The sequence below is a fragment of the Carassius gibelio genome, chromosome A20, assembly GCF_023724105.1.
Source record: "Carassius gibelio isolate Cgi1373 ecotype wild population from Czech Republic chromosome A20, carGib1.2-hapl.c, whole genome shotgun sequence".
NCBI classification, from domain to species: domain Eukaryota; kingdom Metazoa; phylum Chordata; class Actinopteri; order Cypriniformes; family Cyprinidae; genus Carassius; species Carassius gibelio.
Window position 1 is genome coordinate 8,877,228 of NC_068390.1, and position 19,506 is coordinate 8,896,733.

General features: G+C 39.0%; 2 protein-coding genes across 3 annotated transcripts; both read right to left on the reverse strand.

The window, feature by feature from the left end:
* Positions 1-3,481: 3,481 nt before the first annotated feature.
* Positions 3,482-7,486, reverse strand: LOC127938824 (gap junction delta-2 protein-like). The gene is made up of 2 exons (XM_052535720.1): positions 6,984-7,486; positions 3,482-5,489 (listed from the first exon to the last, which is right to left on the reverse strand). The coding sequence occupies exons 1-2, from the start codon at positions 7,052-7,054 to the stop codon at positions 4,646-4,648; spliced, it is 915 nt and encodes a 304-aa protein (XP_052391680.1). The 5' UTR covers positions 7,055-7,486; the 3' UTR covers positions 3,482-4,645.
* A 932-nt stretch (positions 7,487-8,418) lies between these two features.
* Positions 8,419-11,847, reverse strand: LOC127938823 (actin, alpha cardiac muscle 1). 2 transcript variants are annotated; one of them, XM_052535717.1, is made up of 8 exons: positions 11,685-11,847; positions 10,967-11,111; positions 10,638-10,877; positions 10,377-10,461; positions 10,131-10,292; positions 9,848-10,039; positions 8,897-9,078; positions 8,419-8,792 (listed from the first exon to the last, which is right to left on the reverse strand). In XM_052535717.1, the coding sequence occupies exons 2-8, from the start codon at positions 11,093-11,095 to the stop codon at positions 8,649-8,651; spliced, it is 1,134 nt and encodes a 377-aa protein (XP_052391677.1). In that variant the 5' UTR covers positions 11,096-11,111; positions 11,685-11,847; the 3' UTR covers positions 8,419-8,648. The 2 variants fall into 2 exon arrangements, with proteins under 2 accessions (XP_052391677.1, XP_052391678.1); XM_052535718.1 differs by lacking the exon at positions 11,685-11,847 and having other exon boundaries at positions 10,967-11,123.
* Between the last annotated feature and the right edge of the window lie 7,659 nt (positions 11,848-19,506).

Sequence of the window (19,506 nt, forward strand, 5' to 3'; positions counted from 1 at the left end):
ACAGTATAGCATTCATCAGAACTGTCTAATAACATCCCCTCCAAAAACATTCAGAAGCCCTTAGCAACCCAAAGGACACTCTAGCAACCACATAGAAACCATTTACAACCCATACAGCAATGACTAGAACATCAGCACCCTAAAAACCACTCCAAGCACCCTAATAACCAGCTAGCAACATTATAGCAACCACCAGAATGGCCTAGCAACTCCCAAGAAGCCACTCCAAACCGCGCTCTACAAATCTGTCAGAACGACTTAGCTACCACCTTTCTTCTGGAACAATCCCCTAGCAATACTAAAGCAACCACAGCAACACTCATTCTTCAGATGTAAAGATCATGTTAGTATTCTTCCACTAAGACACAGCCGCCAACAGAACAACCTTTCTTAGAAGGCTTCACCTGGGGCAACCCAGGATTAAGTGCCCTGTACAAGGACACGGTGGTGGGACAGTAGCTTATGAATTGCCCCGTCTGGTCTCCAAATCCATAAACTTTGAATTTGTATTTGGTTTCTCTTTTACTAAGCCATCCTCAATGGAACAATTTTTACCACCGAGAAAAAAAAAATGCCTTTCTTTAGTATTAAGTCTAGTATTAAATGTGTCGCAGTGGTTTTTTTTTTTTTTTAGCACATTGTTTGTTGTGGGAACTTCATGCATGTCTTGGAAGAACAAAGGTGTGTGTGTTGTTTTCGCCATTGTGTTTTGGCAGCTGTTCTTGATGACTGTGACTTTGTGATTCTGATGACTTATCTGGAAATCCCTGACTGATGGCTGATGACAGCATCTCAGATCAGACAGGCTTTTGGATGCCCCAGTCTACCCCAGTGGTTTGACATGTTTGAACTCTATCGCAGATGCCGTGAATTGTTTTGGTTATTATGCCAGTGTATTGGCATGGGCTCTTGTCTAGCAGTCTAATGAGACCCTGGCCGGGCACGGTGCCTACATCATAAGCGGGCGTCTGATGGGCTGGATGCCAATGGATGCATGAGAGGCCCAGTATTGGCAAATTACCTTATACCCAGTTGACTGTGGGACTGAACTATTACATGGCACTTTGCCTGAGCTAAGGCCGTTCACACCACAAACAATAAATAACACAAAATGGTTTTAAAAATCAATCAAAAACTCACATGTGTTATCTCCAACTGCTTTTAATGAGTTGTTATTTTTAAATGAATCTAGGGGTATGTCATAAATTGATAGAATGTACACATGTCTAGGACTCTCTGTCTGTCTACTAATACTCAAGGATGCATCCATGCTTCTGTCAAGCATTGGTGCTTTTTTGCCTTAAACTTTTATTAAGCTTCATAGATGAGGAGGTGGAGGGGATCTTTGGCGGGGGGAGGTTCAAAGCATCAGAATTTCCTAACCCGCTTTAGAGAATTACAGTATATCGAGCCTGAATTATTCAAAACGCTTTCTAAGCACTGCACAGTCCTAAATCTGACTGAGAGCTTAAAATAAACCAACATCACGCGATCTTTTGAATTGCTCGAATGTTCCACATTTGAATTCTTAATGTGTTACTAATTTATTTGTTTTGGGGCATGGTTTAAATGTAGTCTAACCGAGTACAGTGTAAATAATAAATAATAATACAATTCATAAACCACAGATATATTTTAAAGTAACCTTAAAAGTGGCTGAATTTATTAGTCTTACAGTAGATACAAAATATCATACTAAGTTGCATCTGCAAACAAATTATGCAAGAGCTTTTCTCAGAACGGATTTTTCTTAGGCCTCTTACAACTGTTTTCATGGTAAAGTCACTTCTCAGATTCACACAGGAGTCCTGCCAAAGTAACCACAGATCTTCACATTAACATGTTGCACACATTTAAGTAAGTAAACGCGTTTTTAATAATTTTGTAATTGGGTTATTTTTTTGTTAATTATATTATATTATACTATACCCATATCCCTGTGTAGGACAAGCTGTTTGAAAAGTTTATATTATTTGAACATTGTCTTATTTTATTTGAAGATTGTCTGAACATCTTTTATTTGTGTGTGAAATATTTGCTTGCAATAGTTTTAAATATTAGATTCCACTTGGTTAGATATTTTGGTATCTGATGTATTTTTTAAATGTGACTTAAATGCTCGTCTACCATTAAGGTTCTTTTATTAAATATAATAATAATAATAATAATAATAATAATAATAATAATAATAATAATAATAATAATAATAATAATAATAATAATAATAATATGTTAGTTAATGTCAATAATAGCTCAGTATTTTTTTTTTTTTTTTTTTTTGCCATATCTCTGCCATACACCCGAATTGATTTCTTTCAAATGCATCGGAGAGCAAATAATGGAGGACATTTTTAGGACTTTTGGAGAAAGTAAAAAGAAATAATGAAAGGGGAGAGGGTACGAGAACACAGACTGAAATTGTACAAGACACACACACTCTCACACTCACACACACAACAACAGCCTCTGCTGATGTCCTGTCAGGTCGGACCTTTGCTGTTTGTGTTGTGTCAGAGAGGAATCTCAGGTCCCTGCTGAATTCCAAATTGATCTGTCAGGATGCTTGTGCCTTGATTTCCCTCCCCCTCATCTCTGCTGAAGCGTCATCTTGGCACTTTTTGTGAGTCTCAGGCCTCTCCCGGTCTGTCAGCAGAGAGAAATCCCGGTTTGAGGCCACCGGCTGCAGAGTTCAGCACTTTCTCTGTGACCTTGGCACAAGGGCCACCACGGCTTCCACAGGGACCGGACATCCGCATCACATAGAGATGCTGTACGCAGTGCACCGGCCCGAGAGGAAGCCTCTGTCATCGTGTCAGCATGACTGAAGCTGGACAGGTAGAATTATGGTGCCCGGATCAAATTTAAGCACTCTGCTGCTGAACCAGTCAAAAAATAGAATAAAATACAAGCATGCATTTCAACTAACTGACAGGACATTGGTTCATGGGGAAGATGACAGGGACTTCAATCCCTGAGGAAAATGGCACTTTTTGCTGATGCATTAATCTAAAATTCAAGTTTTATCATAAATGAAGCAAATCACACAGCCTTTTAATAATGAATTCCATAATTTATTTTTAGTTTTTTTTTCTCATCTCACATATTTGCTAACATTTTTTTGAGAAGTAGAAGCACCAGGGGAAGTGAATCTCAACCCCTTATATACTGATTTCTCATCAACTGTGCTTTATATGTACTTTAAATGCAATATCAACTTTTCAAAATATTGATGGATGATTTTTCGCCACTTTTCCATTCCCAAACACATTAAAGGGATAGTACATCCTTTAAATCACTCCACACAAAGAGTTCCCGGAATTCATATCTTATGATAAGGATTACAATATACTATTATATATATATATATATATATATATATATATATATATATATATATATATATATATATATATATATATATATATATATATATATATATATATATATATATATATATATATATATATATATATATATATATGTGTGTGTACACATATGGCACTTGAATACATAAAAGCAATGTATCTGTTTTCCACAAATGAAAGCAATGGGCGCTTTGGTGTCAAAAATAAATAAATAAATCCAATACATTAATGAATAAATAAATACAAAAGATAGACATTATGCAGCATTGGCCAGTTCACCGGCTACTGATCTGCAAGTCAGCTTAAATATATACCAGAACAATAACTCACGTTAAGGTCAGTGGTGCAAGCACAGGCAATCGAAACATTAAAGATGGCAATCTATCTAAGCCGAAAGAGAGATATGATTCATATAGTACAGATAAACATATGTGTCTGCAGTCGAACTGGTTGCGGTGAGTAAACTGAAACTATCACATGTGCGGTCTAAAACCAGAATGAGAATACAATATAATTAAACAAAAGACCTTCACAGCACAATTCGGATTTGTTTTGGCTTCTTTAAATCCATATTTTAGTGCAAAACATATTTCAGGTTCCACTGATTGTGCGAACGAAGAAATAAATGTTGAAAACTCATTGCAAGCTTTCCGTTCTGACCAGTAAAAAAGGTTGCATCAGTGCCCTTCAGTTGCTGATAAGAACCAAACCTTTGGTCCGTTTGTTCTGTTTGTCCATAACAGACAAATAAATACCATCGACTCCACCATGAAACAGGTGAGATGAACAATTCATAAAATAACTTTTCTTGTACATAATTGGATGCAGTGCTTTGAAGAATCGAATCCTGGTCCTGGAGTCCTCCAGAAATGCAATTTGGATGCCATTGGGACCCAAATTTGAAAATGATGTCACAATTTACTCACCCTGATGTTATTATTTAGACCACAAAAGAAGATATTTGAAATACACAAGTAAAAAATGAATCTCAGTAGGGTCCATGGGGTCCAGTATTTGTCTTGGGCCCCATTGACTTTCATTGCATGGACCATAAAGTTCTTCAAAATATCTTCTTTTGTGGTCCACAGAAGAAAGTCATACAGATTTGGATTGACATGCAGTAGATTAAATAATGGCAGAATTGCTATTTTTGAGTGAAATATTCATTTAGAATAGAGGCTCCCAGACTAAAAATGAGTGTTTCATCTAAAATATGCAAGCTGTGGTCTTCCTGGACTAGGATTGAGCACCTCTGCTCTGATGAACTACATGAAGGTACATTAGACATAGGCTGAATCACTTGACTGAGTGCGGCCGAAATTCGGCATGCTCATCCGCGGGAAGTCCTTGTTTCTGATCTCGTATATGGACTTTCTCCTGGCCTGAACCCCTCTTACTGCCGTTTTAATTTTCCTCCAGCCCAGGTGATTGAGTTCTGCAAGGTTGAGCACCACGCAGAGCCCACTGACTGCAAACATGAAGACGAGGAACACAGTTTTCTCAGTGGGTCTCGAAACGTAGCATTCGACATCTTTGATGCAAGGGTAGCGATCGCACTCGTACACGGCAGGAACGTTGAATCCGTACAGGAAATACTGCCCCACCAAGAAGCCGATCTCCAGAGCGTTCCTGAAAACCACTTGAATGATGTAAAACCTTGAGATGCCCTCTTGTCGTCTCATTTTCGATTTGGCAGTTCTCATGGCTGAACTGGGGATCTCTTTCACTTCCAAACAGTCGGGCTCAGATTCTTTGGTGGAGTTTTCTGTATTCTGAAGTACTCCGTTCACAATGGTGCTTTTGAATCTTCTGCTATCTTCTCGTTTCATTGAATCATGATCTTTGTCGAGGGACAGGTAGACCATGGAGTATCTACGCTCCTTATGTTTGGCCGACTGATGCACCGAGTATGTGATGAAGCATAGACTGGGTGTGCAAACCATGATGATCTGGAACACCCAGTATCTGATGTGAGATATAGGGAACGCTTTGTCATAGCAAGCTTGGTTACAGCCCGGCTGTAAAGTGTTGCATACGAACATGGACTGCTCGTCGTCGTACACGGTCTCTCCTACTATTGCAACGATTAGAATCCGGAAGATCACCACCACTGTCAGTAGGATCCTAAACATAAAGTCAGAAATATTTTAGTTCATAGTGTATCTGATCCAGTATTCACAAAACAGTTAAGTCAAAGCAAGACAAACAATATAAAACACTTGCCAAAATGGAAAATAAATAAATGAATACATTTACTGTTAGAAATGTGGCTGCTAGAAATTCACTGCAAAAATACAGTGACAACACTTCATTTAAAGGGTTCATATTCTGCACTTTTTTTGCAGCATATATACTGTATATGTATATATATATATATATATAGTATATTGAGTCAAAAACAGAAAATACATTTAACACCTCCGCACACACATACACAATGACTGAATTAATGAATACATTAATAAATAAATACATTAATGTAATCAATTAATTAAAAACATTACGATTAAAGATAAATTCCTTTTTTTATTCACTGTAAAAAATAGCACACGTTTTGCACATCATAACTTAATATATTTCATGAAGTGATATAATGTTAATATTCCACAGATGTACTATTTATGCTATTATCTGACAATACTAGTGTTCCAATGTACTAAGCTTTGTTGTTTGCATATACTGATACATTTTGTTAAACTTAAGACCGCATGATGAATTCAGTTTCATCAAATGTGAAGCTTCTGCAAAAATACCCAGTAAGTCCAAAGTATATAAATGCGTTCAGCATACAGTGTTCATTTACATCACACAAAACACATGGCTAAATAATAATGCTATATACATTAAACAAATAACATACAATACTCTTTGAATGTACATGACTGATAAGAAAAAAGAAACATCAGTATTTTATTGAAATGTGACGTGTCACGCGTGGACTTGTTCATATGAGAACGTTAATTATAAGGTGACTTTTAATTTATTTACTGCAATAATTATAACAGTAGATTTATTATCGTGTCGAATATAACAAATACACCGTTAATTGTTATGGTAATTTATACTTTTTATACTTTCAAAAACATCACTAAAGTAAAACGATCAGTAAAATGTATTTTCAGTAAAATCACATGCAGTGTATTTTAAATCTAACTTTTCTTTTTTAATCTAACTTTTCATTTTTTTCTTGTTTATTGTATATGATATGGTAATTTACAGTTAACCAACTAACAGGTTTTAACTGCACGGTTTTCTGTTCTTTTGACTGTGCAGATTGACGAGGGGAGCTGTCCAGTGCTGAAACTCTCTCCACAGGCAAACGCGCGCTTCCAGCCAAGCAGGGTGCGCACATTTCTTTGAAAGCATATCAGATCTGACACGGAACAGCAGTCTTACCGATGGCACAAAATCTTTGTTGTCCAAAATGTGCTGTAACAACAATAACATCAAAAGCATTATCGTAATTCTTCGAACATCTTCCTGTCCGTTACAATGGGCACATCAAGCTCCAATAGTCAATCGCTCTCATTTAGAAGGGCCACTGCGTAACGACCTCAGCATTTTTATTTTAATGTGCAAAACAATCAGTAAACATTTTCCACTTTTTTTTTTCCTCACCTCCCGATCATAGTAGAGTGCTGTTGGACAGCCGCCTCCAGGAGACGCTCGAGAATGGTCCATTCCCCCATGGCTTTTCATTCGGAGACGATATAACACAGTGGACCGTGTAAAACCAAATGCGAGCTACTGTTCCGCTCCGAGGGCGAGTGTAGTATCGGGCGAATGCATTGATTAGTCGCTGCTGTCGCTCCGGAGCGCGCGCTCTCGTCTGAGGTCCCGATCCGTCTAAAGTCCTCCTATTTTCTGTAGACAAGTCGCTCTGAGCCTAAACGGAGGGGAATATAATGTTTGGCTCGTGCTAATCCCGCTTTAAGTAGACTGCCCCCCTCCTCCTCCCCGTGCGTCACGCGTAGACAGGTTGTTGGAGAGAAACCAGAACAGCAGGATCTCTCCGTTTCATTATTCTCCGAATATGCCAGAGATGCCCTGATTAATCCGTAATAAAATCATTGGTGATAAACTCAAATCACAGGGGAAGTCTGTCTCCCGCGACATGCACGCACCCGCTTGATAGGATGGGAGATTAGAGCTTACTGTAGAGTTCGCCTTCGTGTGCGCGCACGAACAGGGCGCGGATCATGGGGGGCATTTAAGGCTTGAACCCCGGCAAAGAAAGCCAAAAGGTAAGTCCAGGTTTCAAACGGGCTTTCCAACATCTTACTAATGATTTAGATACAAACTATAGCCAGAGCGCGTAAAAAAAACAAAACCACCATGAGCTGAGTTGGGAAAAAATGTGATGGCACCTTTATGCAATTCAATATGTCGTTTAACCTAACTAACTGTTGCACCAAATGAACCTCAACCAATAGTTTCTTGAAAATTACCTTATACTTTAACTAAATTTTTACTTTAGAATTTCTTGAAAACAATCGACTGCCCTGAAACGAATTGCATTTTTACATATGTAAAAATGACACTACGTTTTCTGTTATGCAAAACAATTATTTTGTAAACAGCTGATTGACAGCTGGTTAATCTGACCTCTTCAAGTCAAGCACAGTCCCTTAACCCTCATTTGCACTCTCCCGCAGGTGATGAAGAGGTAGGCCTATTTGTGGTAACGCCTGTGGTGAACTTACACTGGTGAGTAATCGCTTTAGGACTACCCTCTAGGATGGAGAGACAAAACATGGAAAATCCCTGCTAGAATCCAACTGATAACTCAATGTTTGCACATATTTCTAGTGTAGGTAAGACAAAAATAAAATCGTCATAATCCAATGAGCTGCCTTCTCCTCTGATCTCCCTTCGCCTCCTAGAGAACCTCAGCTATTTTTAAACTAGGTGCTAATTGAAGTTGCAAATATGAATCCATCACAGATGGCTTCTGTGCAATCCTGTATTCACTGCATTAATGAACAAAGTGTTACATTTCTTGTAGTAAATGACAAAGATAAATTAAAGACAAATTAAAATAGTGACAAAAATGTACTTCTTCGCAAATTTCCTGGTCGTGTTTATTTAAAAACAAATAAATATCTACATACAAATTTATTTATGATTCAGTAAGTACCTACAAACACATTGCACTTTGGTGTAAACATACTGTACAAGGAAAAATAAAGGCAAAATCTGCCTGTATGCATAACAGGCGGAGGTAATGTTGAGAATTTCTGTTAATTCTGTTAGAATGAATGTGTAACATGGGTATCCTGGCACTTAGAAGCACTTCCTGTGGACGATGGATGGGCCAGCCTCATCGTATTCCTGCTTGCTGATCCACATTTGCTGGAAGGTGGACAGGGAAGCCAGGATGGAGCCACCGATCCAGACGGAGTACTTACGCTCAGGGGGAGCGATGATCTGTCAGAAAGAAAACACGTGATGATTACAAATCAAACGTCTTACTTAGTTGAATTAAACTTCAAAGAAGACAGGAAATCTGAATGTCTGAATAAATGTTCTACCTTGATCTTCATGGTGCTGGGGGCCAGAGCAGTGATCTCCTTCTGCATTCGATCAGCAATACCTGGGTACATGGTGGTGCCACCAGACAGGACGTTGTTGGCATACAAGTCCTTACGGATGTCAATGTCGCACTTCATGATGCTGTTGTAGGTGGTCTCGTGGATACCAGCAGACTCCATACCTTTGGTGAGAAAAATACGGTGTTGTTATTGTTAGCTAAATCTAAAGCTATTAATTAAAGTAAAGTAGAAATAAAGTGAAATATAAATATTGGATGTGAAAATATGAAAATTAAGAATGATTTAAAAAAAAATATATAAAAAATGTTGCTTTGGTAACTAACTGAAATAAATTAAGTTGGAGTACTAAAATGACTAAAATTAAAATAAAAAATAAAGTTACTTAGAATTATGAAAAGTAATAAAAATCACTAAAGCACATAATAAAATTACAAAAATGGGTTAGTTAAATCTAATGTTATTGTTAATTAAAATTTTAACTAATTGCAAAATAATAATAATTATTATTATTCATACAACAATAAAATAAAATATAAAATGACATATATAGTTGAAATAGAATGTGGCCTTGGCAACAAAATAAGATAAATGAACTGACTAAAACTAAATAAAACTAAACTGAAATTAAATAAAGTTAAATATAAATATTACAAAAATTACACAATCAAAAGCAAATAAAAAACAAATCTAAAACTATGTAAAATCGTGTTTGGTTAATCAAAAAAAGGCTAAATAAAATAAAAATATTAGATGAAATAAAATGAAAATATAAAAATCAAAGCTGATTCAAAATAATAATAAATATTTAATAATATACAAGTAATACTAAAACAATACTGAACCAGATTAGACAATATTTAACCAATATGCAGATACATTGTTTTATTTTTTTTATTTTTTTTTATGGTAGAATAATATGATATCACCTACCAATGAAGGAAGGCTGGAAGAGAGTCTCTGGGCAACGGAAACGCTCATTTCCTATGGTGATGACCTGACCATCAGGCAACTCGTAGGACTTCTCCAGAGAAGAGGAGGAAGCCGCAGTGGCCATTTCATTCTCAAAGTCCAGAGCGACGTAGCACAGCTTCTCCTTGATGTCACGGACAATCTCACGCTCAGCTGTGAGCATATATTTCCATTGATAACTCAATATATTATTATTACACCGGTTTGATAACTCTAATAATGATACAGCATAGCTTATTCATACCAGTGGTCACAAAAGAGTAGCCACGCTCAGTTAAGATCTTCATCAGGTAGTCAGTAAGGTCACGACCAGCCAGATCCAGACGCATGATGGCGTGGGGCAGGGCATAACCTTCATAGATGGGCACATTGTGGGTCACACCATCTCCGGAGTCCAGCACGATACCTACAAACAACAACAAATCTTTAAGGCTCCTGGGAAACCTTCAAGAAACATTTTCATGATTGTATTCATAAATACCACACTCACCGGTGGTACGGCCAGAAGCGTACAGTGACAGCACAGCCTGTATGGCCACATACATGGCGGGAACGTTGAAGGTCTCAAACATGATCTGCAAATGAATGGATGCCAGACATTTGTGAAGTCAAATGTATCCACTGTATAAAGCAGCTTTACAGCAAAGTATGTTCATGTTTATAATATCGTCATTTCTCCATGCCTTTATAGTCCAGTAAGCAGGATAAAGTTTCTAAAGTCATGCGTCTGAGGAAGTTGAAGTGAGTTTACCTGTGTCATCTTCTCTCTGTTGGCCTTGGGGTTAAGAGGAGCTTCGGTGAGCAGGGTGGGATGTTCCTCGGGGGCCACACGCAGCTCATTGTAGAAGGTGTGGTGCCAGATCTTCTCCATATCATCCCAGTTAGTGATAATACCGTGCTCAATTGGGTACTTCAAAGTCAGGATACCTCTCTTGCTCTGAGCCTCGTCACCCACATAGGAGTCTTTCTGTCCCATTCCTACCATGACACCCTGTTAGAGTAGAGATTATGTCTATAGTTCAGTACAAACTGTATAATATTCCTCATTAGCCCATTTTTTAATCGAAAACACCATTGTACCTGGTGGCGAGGACGACCAACGATGGAGGGGAAGACAGCACGAGGCGCATCATCTCCGGCAAAGCCAGCCTTCACAAGGCCAGAGCCATTGTCGCACACAAGAGCGGTGGTCTCGTCGTCGTCACACATGGTGTCAGCTGGGGCTCTAAATGAGGATCAGATACACGTACTGTACTGTGAACATCCGAGTCATTATGTTTGCATTGTTGACAAATTCACGTTTGTTCTGCAGAATAGACCACAAGACTATCTGAAATTCTTTTGATTATAAAACACCAAGAAAACAATGGCTCTTTTGAGAACTTTTCACTGAAAGGTTCTTTGGGGAACTGAGAGTGAACAGTTCAATGAAGTTGCACCTAACAAACAGTGCTTTATAGTGGAAAACACACACACACACACACACACACAAACACTCACACACACAGAGAGAGAGAGAACCTTTTGGAGAACATAGTTCTGTAATTCCTGAGATGCTGACATGCTCATCTTTTATTGACTAATCCTCGACAAGTTTCAAAAGTAAAAACATTAACTTTGTTTTGTAACTCATAGTCAGTAAAGTATTAATAACTGACAACTCCAAGCCTCTGAAATGTTTGTTTAACTATATTAAATAAATATAATATTATCAGCTGACCTAGCTTAAATCCTAGCGTTCAGAAGTCCATCCCTTTAAATGAAGTCTGACATATCGGAAAGCTTTAGCTGTACTTACCAGATCAGCACCAGGAGCTGGTTCCCTTGGAGAGTGAATGGTAGACGGCGCCTTGAGGCTCAGCCGATTTATACTCCCAGAGTGGCCCGGCGCGCGCTGGACTTCCCTCTCCTTATTTGGTAGCCCGAGCGCCATCAGAGCGGAGTGGCCATGAATGGAAGGGCGCGAGAGGAGAGACGCCCGCGAGGCATTCGGTCCCGCCCATGTATGGGAAGAGACGCGGGGAAGCATCGCGGGGGGCGAGTGATGGTATTCCGCGATTTTCAGCACGTCATTATTAATCACCATAAACACTGATGAAATGTCATTTCTAAAATCAGCACGTTGCACGGTTAAAAAATGACGAAACATAAGCGATCTCTCTCTCTGTCTCTCTCTAGGCCTAACTATATTTTAAACAACATTTAAAATTATTATAACATTATAAAAGCTACAGGTAAATGAAAAATGGAAATATCTATCTATCTATCTATCTATCTATCTATCTATCTATCTATCTATCTATCTATCTATCTATCTATCTATCTATCTATCTATCTATCTATCATAAGCAGGGGAAAGCCATAATCTTTATATAATACACAGTTTAATATCACTACATTAGGAGTGAATAAGTAAATAGGAGTGAAGTAAATAGACTTTGAAATTAAATCATATGTTAGTCTTGGAAACAACATTTGAAGCGTAATGATAAATCTAAATAGATGGGACTGACAATAGAAATGCATCGGGGAGAATGATCATTTGTGCAAATTACATTTGAGCAAAATCCTGAAACCACACTAGACAAGACATGGTGCCCAAAATGCAATTGTGCTGTTTTGTCATCCATCCCCCATTCAGGCCAGGCCTTTCATCTGACGTGTCACTGCCATTTGTTTCCATTTATATCGTAGCTAAAGTGTTTGATATTTAGGATGATGAAAGGCAGGGTGCAAAACTCGTGTATGGGTTATTTGTCTGCTTTAGGATCTTGCACTGTATATCAACGGTACTTTATAAAGCTTTATTTGATTTGAGAGTCATCAGCTGCTTAAATGCAGTGATCAAGAGACATTTATTTATAGGGAGCCACTCTGAATTTTGAGATCACTTTGCAAACCTGAGGAAGCACATCAGCACTCTTAAAAAAAAACCATGACAAAGACCCACTGCCCTTAGGTTAGTACCATTATAATGACGAATAGAGGATTGTTATGGAAGTCACATCAAAAACCATTGCCAGCGTGTGCTTTAATAAAATATTTAATCAACAATTGCTGAGTTGTGGTGTTATCATCCCCTCAGTTCACCTCCTCTCTCCTGTATTTTCTTTTAAGGGCAAGAGCATCTTTCCATTTAAAAATGTTAATTTGCGTTACTCTGTCTACCGATTTATGTCACTGCCGAGTGATGTGACGTGCTGTTTTTTGCATAATCCCCAACATTCTCTGTCTGAGCATCTGCCAGCCGGCAGGGCTTAAGGTTCCCTCAATCTGAACTCATTGTGGCTGTGTTAAGGGTGATTTGGCTGCTACAAAAATAACCGTTATATTTCCATGAACCGCTTGTGTGTGAATATGTCAATGTTTGAAAATGTATTTCCAGACAATATTCCCAAAAAGGTACAAGGCTATTCTTTATATATGTGCTGCTACAGAATGAAATCTAAGCAGAAAACTTCAAGGCTTCACAACTTGCTTTTCCCTGAAATACCGTCGCTTTGAACTTACAGTAAACTTTAATCCATTTAAGCAGCAAAACAGCCTGTAAAGGGCCAGCAGTTGCACTTAATTCTCCCGCAACTTTTCCAGTAATCCACTCACACTTCAAAACTGTTTAACATTCACGCTGAAGGCATCTCCTAACGGTTTTCCAAAATTACAGTAATCTTGTGTTCGCAGTGTTCCCAGCTAATGGTTTCCGTGACATCTCTCTTCTGAAATGTACATGCATCTCGTTTGCCCTTTAAGGACCTCTTGTGCTTCCTTAAAAAGGAAAGCTGAATGTCATAAGTCTTCAGATGAGCCGTGGTTTCCATTGAGCAGAGAACCATTATTATTCTAGGGCCACATTCTCTGGATAGTAATGCCGACTGGTCTTGTTACAATATATGTTGCTTGCTGTCGGCAATATCTCTCTATAGCCATCTGAAACTTGATGCATTTCATCCACTGGAAAGGAATTGATTGGTGCATTCATCATACAACACATTTATGATTTCAGAAATGGCATAATCAGATATCCAATACTATGTACTGAGCAATGTTCAGCTCGTATTTTATAAATAGCTCTATGATTACATAATTATCATGTGAGCCATGCCGCTAACCTCTCTTATTGTTCATCATATGCTCTGAATGATCCACAGAACTGACGCTGTATTTATACATGCATGTCTATACATGTTAGACATCCAAGCTTCAACCCCATGTCAGGCAAGCCAAATAGTACTCAAAATAGTTTTTGAATTAGTAAATCAATCAGTTATCAATAAGCCGTTATAGTACATACAGGTCAGACTCATAGGTTGGGGATTGAGTGGTCTGTGTCAAACATAATCTTGAATAAAGGCTGGGTGAGAGCCAGACATTTCATAGTGGAGCGTGGAAAGCTGAATCCACGGCCTCTCTGTGATCTCGTTCTGAACTCATGCCAGCTTCACAGGAATAACCTGTCACCACCCTCTCGCTTCTTCTTCTCTCTTCTATGGTTGAGACACACTCATGCAAACAGTTTATGCCAAATGTGTGTCACTGCAATTGGTAAACAAAACATAACCAGTGCTGGGTAGATTACTGTCAAATTGTAATGCATTACTGATTCCACATTACATGACAAAAGTTGTAGTCAGTAACGTAATCCATTCCATTACACATTTTAAGTAATATAATCAGACTGCATCTGAATGTCTACTTCTATTCTATAAATTAGTAAACCAAAAGAGTAGCATTTCTTAATTAATCGTTTGCTTAAAAAAGTAGTCAAAAGGTCCCCAGATGACCTTCTACTTCCAAGACTCTGGAGTTTGCATTCAATGGACACTTTACTGTCCCATGGAGCCACAAGAGAAAAGACAATTGAAGATAAGTGAAGGCTCAAATTTGCTTTGACCAACAAAAAGCTTCTTGATTTGTTGCTTTCTACATCGCTACAATAATCCTTTGTCTGACCCTGAAAGTTCACAGAAATGTGAAGACACCTTAAGAGATATTAGTGCATGGAATATCTAAACTAAATGCTTGTCCTCCCAGGTTTGGAGACTCCAGGTGTCTTGAGAAGTTTTCTTTCATGTGTGGTCCTGAGATCGTCTTAAAACAGTTTTGTGGCTAAAATCTTCTTTCAAGAGTTGATTCATCTGCTGTGGTTTGCAAAGGATTTAAAAAAAGGATGGAGCAACTGTTTCACAGACATCGGCTCCCTTTTGCTTTTAGTTTGACAAGATGTGTATGTGTGTGTTTAGATGGAGGGTCACTTGTGGAACAGCTGCTGGGGTGTTTGACACAGCTCACACTCCCCTTCTTACACACACACACATGTATGCACGCACACATACACACACCTGTCTTCCCAGAGCAGAGAATACAATGCACAATAAAACCCAAGACTTAAAAGGTGTCAAGCTTGTTGTTTGTTTACAGGTCAGCAAACTGGTGACACATTTTCCCTAGGAAGTGTTTAGACCACACAGACAGTGGACATGCCACGCTGAAAGTCAGTTACCAAGGAAACCTTTTACAATTCACAATTGTGCTAACATTTGCATATAACTGAAGATTTTGACATTTTCTCAAGTAAATGTGAATGGTGCTTGCACACAAGGCAATGTGTTCTAGGTAATTACAAGTTGCTTAATTTCCAAAAAGCATCATTAGCTCACTATGGTTGCAAGTTCCATTGAACTCTATTGATAATGACGAAATTGCAACCATAGTTGCCATTTGGAAATGCACCCATGAGTGGTTGTTTATTTATATTGTTTGCCTCCTACGGGGCTCATGTCAATGCTTTTTCTTTTTAATGCTTTGCTAATATGATCTAAGAGGTTGTTATAAAGTTGGTCTGTGGCTATTAGAATATCCTTGATTGTTTATATGGCATTGCTAAATGGTTTTAGGGTATCTGGGAATTTATCGTCAGAAGAAGCAAAACAGATGATTAATAACCCATCTCTTTAACCTGGCTTACACATAACACACTAACACATTTATATAATTCAAATGCATTAAAGGATTGCTATGCTGCATTTATTAGGTCAACAAGAACTGGGAACACTTCCTATAATATCCAATGTACTCGCTACACCAAAGTCTCTATGATAATTGGTTCATAGCTTCACTTAGAAAAAAAAAAACATTAGAACAATAGATTTGAGATATTCATGTCCATGGCACAAACTGTTTGGGACAACATATGCTAAATAGTTATTTAGGGTATGTGTAGCAATTATGTATTTCATATATAAGCAATCGTGATGCTTTCCTTAGCCAGCACCAGAAAATATAAAATGCCTCAAGTACTATTAAAGATCCAATAATAAATCAAGCAACAGCAACAATGCTCAGCGATCCAAACAACCGCATGACCTCCCAGCCTTGAATACCTGACCCACTATGGTCGTCAAAAAAGATGAGGAGCTGAGTCACATTAAGTCAACTCTTGTGGTGTAAGGTTTCTGTGCTTTGAGGAGGGGACGGCCTTGAAACCAGAGCCTCTGCTGCTGAAGTCAAAGACCCTGCCCCGGCCTGTCCAAAATATCCTGGCTTCCTACCCTCAGAGATGCCTCTCATTCTCACCCCAGCTCTAGAGATTCATTCCTGCATCATCACACACTTAACCTTCGATTATTTCCACTAACAGTAACACACAGCAGTGGTCCAGCAGACGGACCCTGGGGGCTACAGCTGAGAGAGACCCCTGTGGCTTCAGATCACTGGAATACCTATGTGTGCAACTACATCCAACGCTGGGGTTATGGGAAGAGCCCCTCTATATGGTGCCAATCCAGAGTGGAGATAAGTCTCTTTGGCTGACAGCACAGGAAATGTGGCCTCATTATAACTGAATCAGGAATTGACAGATAAATATTTGTACCAATAGTGTGATGGACATGCTTGATACCTCAGATTGTCTGACTTGCTATTACTTCTTCTGGTTTTCATGTGGCAGATGATAAAAGGGACAAAAAAGTCCAATAGTCATACTTCTATAGGACTGATAATCGTGGGTCAAGATAGTCTTAATTGGTCACAGTGGGATACCAGCTGACCAAACAGCTAAAACCATTTAAACACCAGCTTGGCCAGGCTGAGTTAGCAACACTTGAAATTAGTGTACATAATATCATGCTGAAAACACTCTAGCAGCCACACATCTTACTGTAGCAAACACTCATGACATGCTAGTTAGAGCCTAGCAACACTGAACACAGCCTAGAAACATGCTATAAAAACCATACATATCTATATTGCCACCAGGCAGTCATTTAACCAGACTGAATAAAAACATGGACGTAGTCTCCGTGACGCCAGCCGTCGGATGGAAGAGCATTTTTGAAGCCTAAATTGGGCAGAGCCGGAACATTGCCATCTTGGCAGGAAATCATTCCCGGAAGATCGAAAAGGGGCAAAGAGGCGGGATGTGGGTGGAGCTGGTTGCTGAAATCACGCCCGCCTACCTCGACAGTGGTGACGGCAGCACAGATCCACTTGTCACTCAAGTGGCCACGCCCTTAATCATGCAGAACTTTAAGGCTTAATATAATTTAAACAGAGGAGTAAAACAAATTTCACCCCCCTCACAGTTGTCATAAGGGCCAAAATTAGCTACATCAGGGTTATTCAAATCTTGCCCTGGAGGGCCAGTGCACTGCAGAGTTTAGCTCCAACACTTATCAAACCCACCTACCTGTGATTTTCTAATGATTCCAAAGACATTGATTGACAGGCTCAGGTGTGTTTGATTAGGGTTGGTGCACTGGCCCTCCAGGGTAAGATTTGAATAACCCTGAGCTACATAGACCAAAATCACTTACTGTACCAGGCTGTAAACATATTTTAGTCTGCTGTAAAATTGTGGGTATGGGATTGACTCCCTTTTGGAGCCAGTCTCTAGTAGCCAGCCGATATGTGTTGGTTTCCAGAAAGAGACCGGTGGGTTGCATTTAACATTTACTTTAAATTACTTACATAATTACTATTTTTTTTATTTATTATTATTATTAAAATTGTATATATTAGTTTTATGTTTTTTCTGATCTGCAAGCATCCTTGCATGACTGGGCCTACTTGACAAAAATGAAAACGTTGGACTCCTGTTGCCTGCAGGGAGTTTGACATTGTCACTGCTTCTTAAACCGAGTATGGCAGAGGCCCACTGAGAGGTGGACTCGGCTGGCATCTTTCACTGGCTCATAATAAAAACATACAGTCCTCTGCAGTCTCATTGACACTGAGCTGCCTTTGTTGGAATGAAAAAGGATATAAGGATTTGTAAGGAGTTCCTCACATCACAGAGAGAGTGCTTGAATCTGCACACAAAACTGGGCATACGCTACAGGAAAATGAGAACATCCGAGCTCAAGAGATTTTAGTTGAACAGAGCGTTTAACAAAAACGAAGTTAAGAAGCATTGAAGTTTTAAAAGTTTTAACTTCTCATTTTGAGAAGATCCAAAATGCACAGCTTCTTAATCTTTCACTGCAGACATGGATCTGCATCAAAGCATCATACCTTCAGACACTGCCTGATAAGATCACAATTCGTAGGTTTTGGACGGCCAGGCCAGAGTGCTCAGATATAGCATGGGATAATTTACAAATTGACACTTTTCAGTCATCATGATTTGCACTACAGCTGAAGAAAATTAACTCCAGTGACAAATATATATACGGTAATGATCAGAACTAAACAATGGACATATTATTATTATTTTTTCATGCTGCAGGCAGTGCTCTGTCTTTAGCAGAGTGCACCAACTGCTTTCAACACAAGAGGTTCACCATATTCAGCTGCTGACTTCAATCACAGAGGAGCACAAAAGACACAGCTGGCGATCACTTGTTTCGTCATAAATGGATTCTAACCTTTCACTCGGTTTCCACTGGTGCACAAATGGTCTTATAAGACAAGACACCCAATAGGTGTAAACATGAATTGCAAAAATAATGTGTGTAATATCTATTAAAATATAGATTCTAGATCGGTCATTGTATGATTAAGTTAATAATTGGTTTTAGGTTTAAAAAACACGCTAAACATTTCAGGTTACTCATGTATCCATGGTTCCCCGAGAGGGGACGAGACTGCATCCTCTAGCGGATACTTTGGGGACTGCCTCCAGCAGGACCGGTGTCTGAAGCACGTGTGAAACATCTCTGTGGCTAACGTAGCCAGTGAAGTCACAGACAGGCACCCGTAAGTATAAGAGGGCATCTGCCAAACACTTCACTTACTTGTTTGTCTGACGGAGAATTGAAAACAGGGCAGTCCTAGGCAAGGCAAGGGGATGCAGCGTCTCGTTCCCTCTTGGGTTACATGAGTTACTTACAAGGAGGACCATACATGGGTAACCCGAGATGTTACCCTTCTAGGGAACTTGTGCTGCGTCCTCTAGCATACACTTTGGGGGACAGAATACCCACTCAGCCATGCCGCGGTGCATGCCTGTTTGCCTGTTGAGAAAGCACAGAGGGAAGCTACAGACATACACCAGTCCTTACCTCAGAAAGGGGGCAAGTCATAGACACCTGAGGAAAACTGATTTTTTTTTTTTAACCCAGTCAATCATAAGTGTCACTCCATTACCCAAGCTAGTAACACAGCTATCCTCAGAAGGCTACAAT

Coding starts and splice junctions, on each gene's coding strand:
- LOC127938824 (XM_052535720.1), bottom strand. CDS start 7,054: ATGGGGGAATGGACCATTCTCGAGCGTCTCCTGGAGGCGGCTGTCCAA. Junction 5,490..6,983: donor CACTCTACTATGATCGGGAG/GTGAGGAAAAAA, acceptor CTTTATGTTTAG/GATCCTACTGACAGTGGTGG.
- LOC127938823 (XM_052535717.1), bottom strand. CDS start 11,095: ATGTGTGACGACGACGAGACCACCGCTCTTGTGTGCGACAATGGCTCT. Junction 9,079..9,847: donor CTTCCAGCCTTCCTTCATTG/GTAGGTGATATC, acceptor TTCTCACCAAAG/GTATGGAGTCTGCTGGTATC. Junction 8,793..8,896: donor CCAGCACCATGAAGATCAAG/GTAGAACATTTA, acceptor TCTTTCTGACAG/ATCATCGCTCCCCCTGAGCG.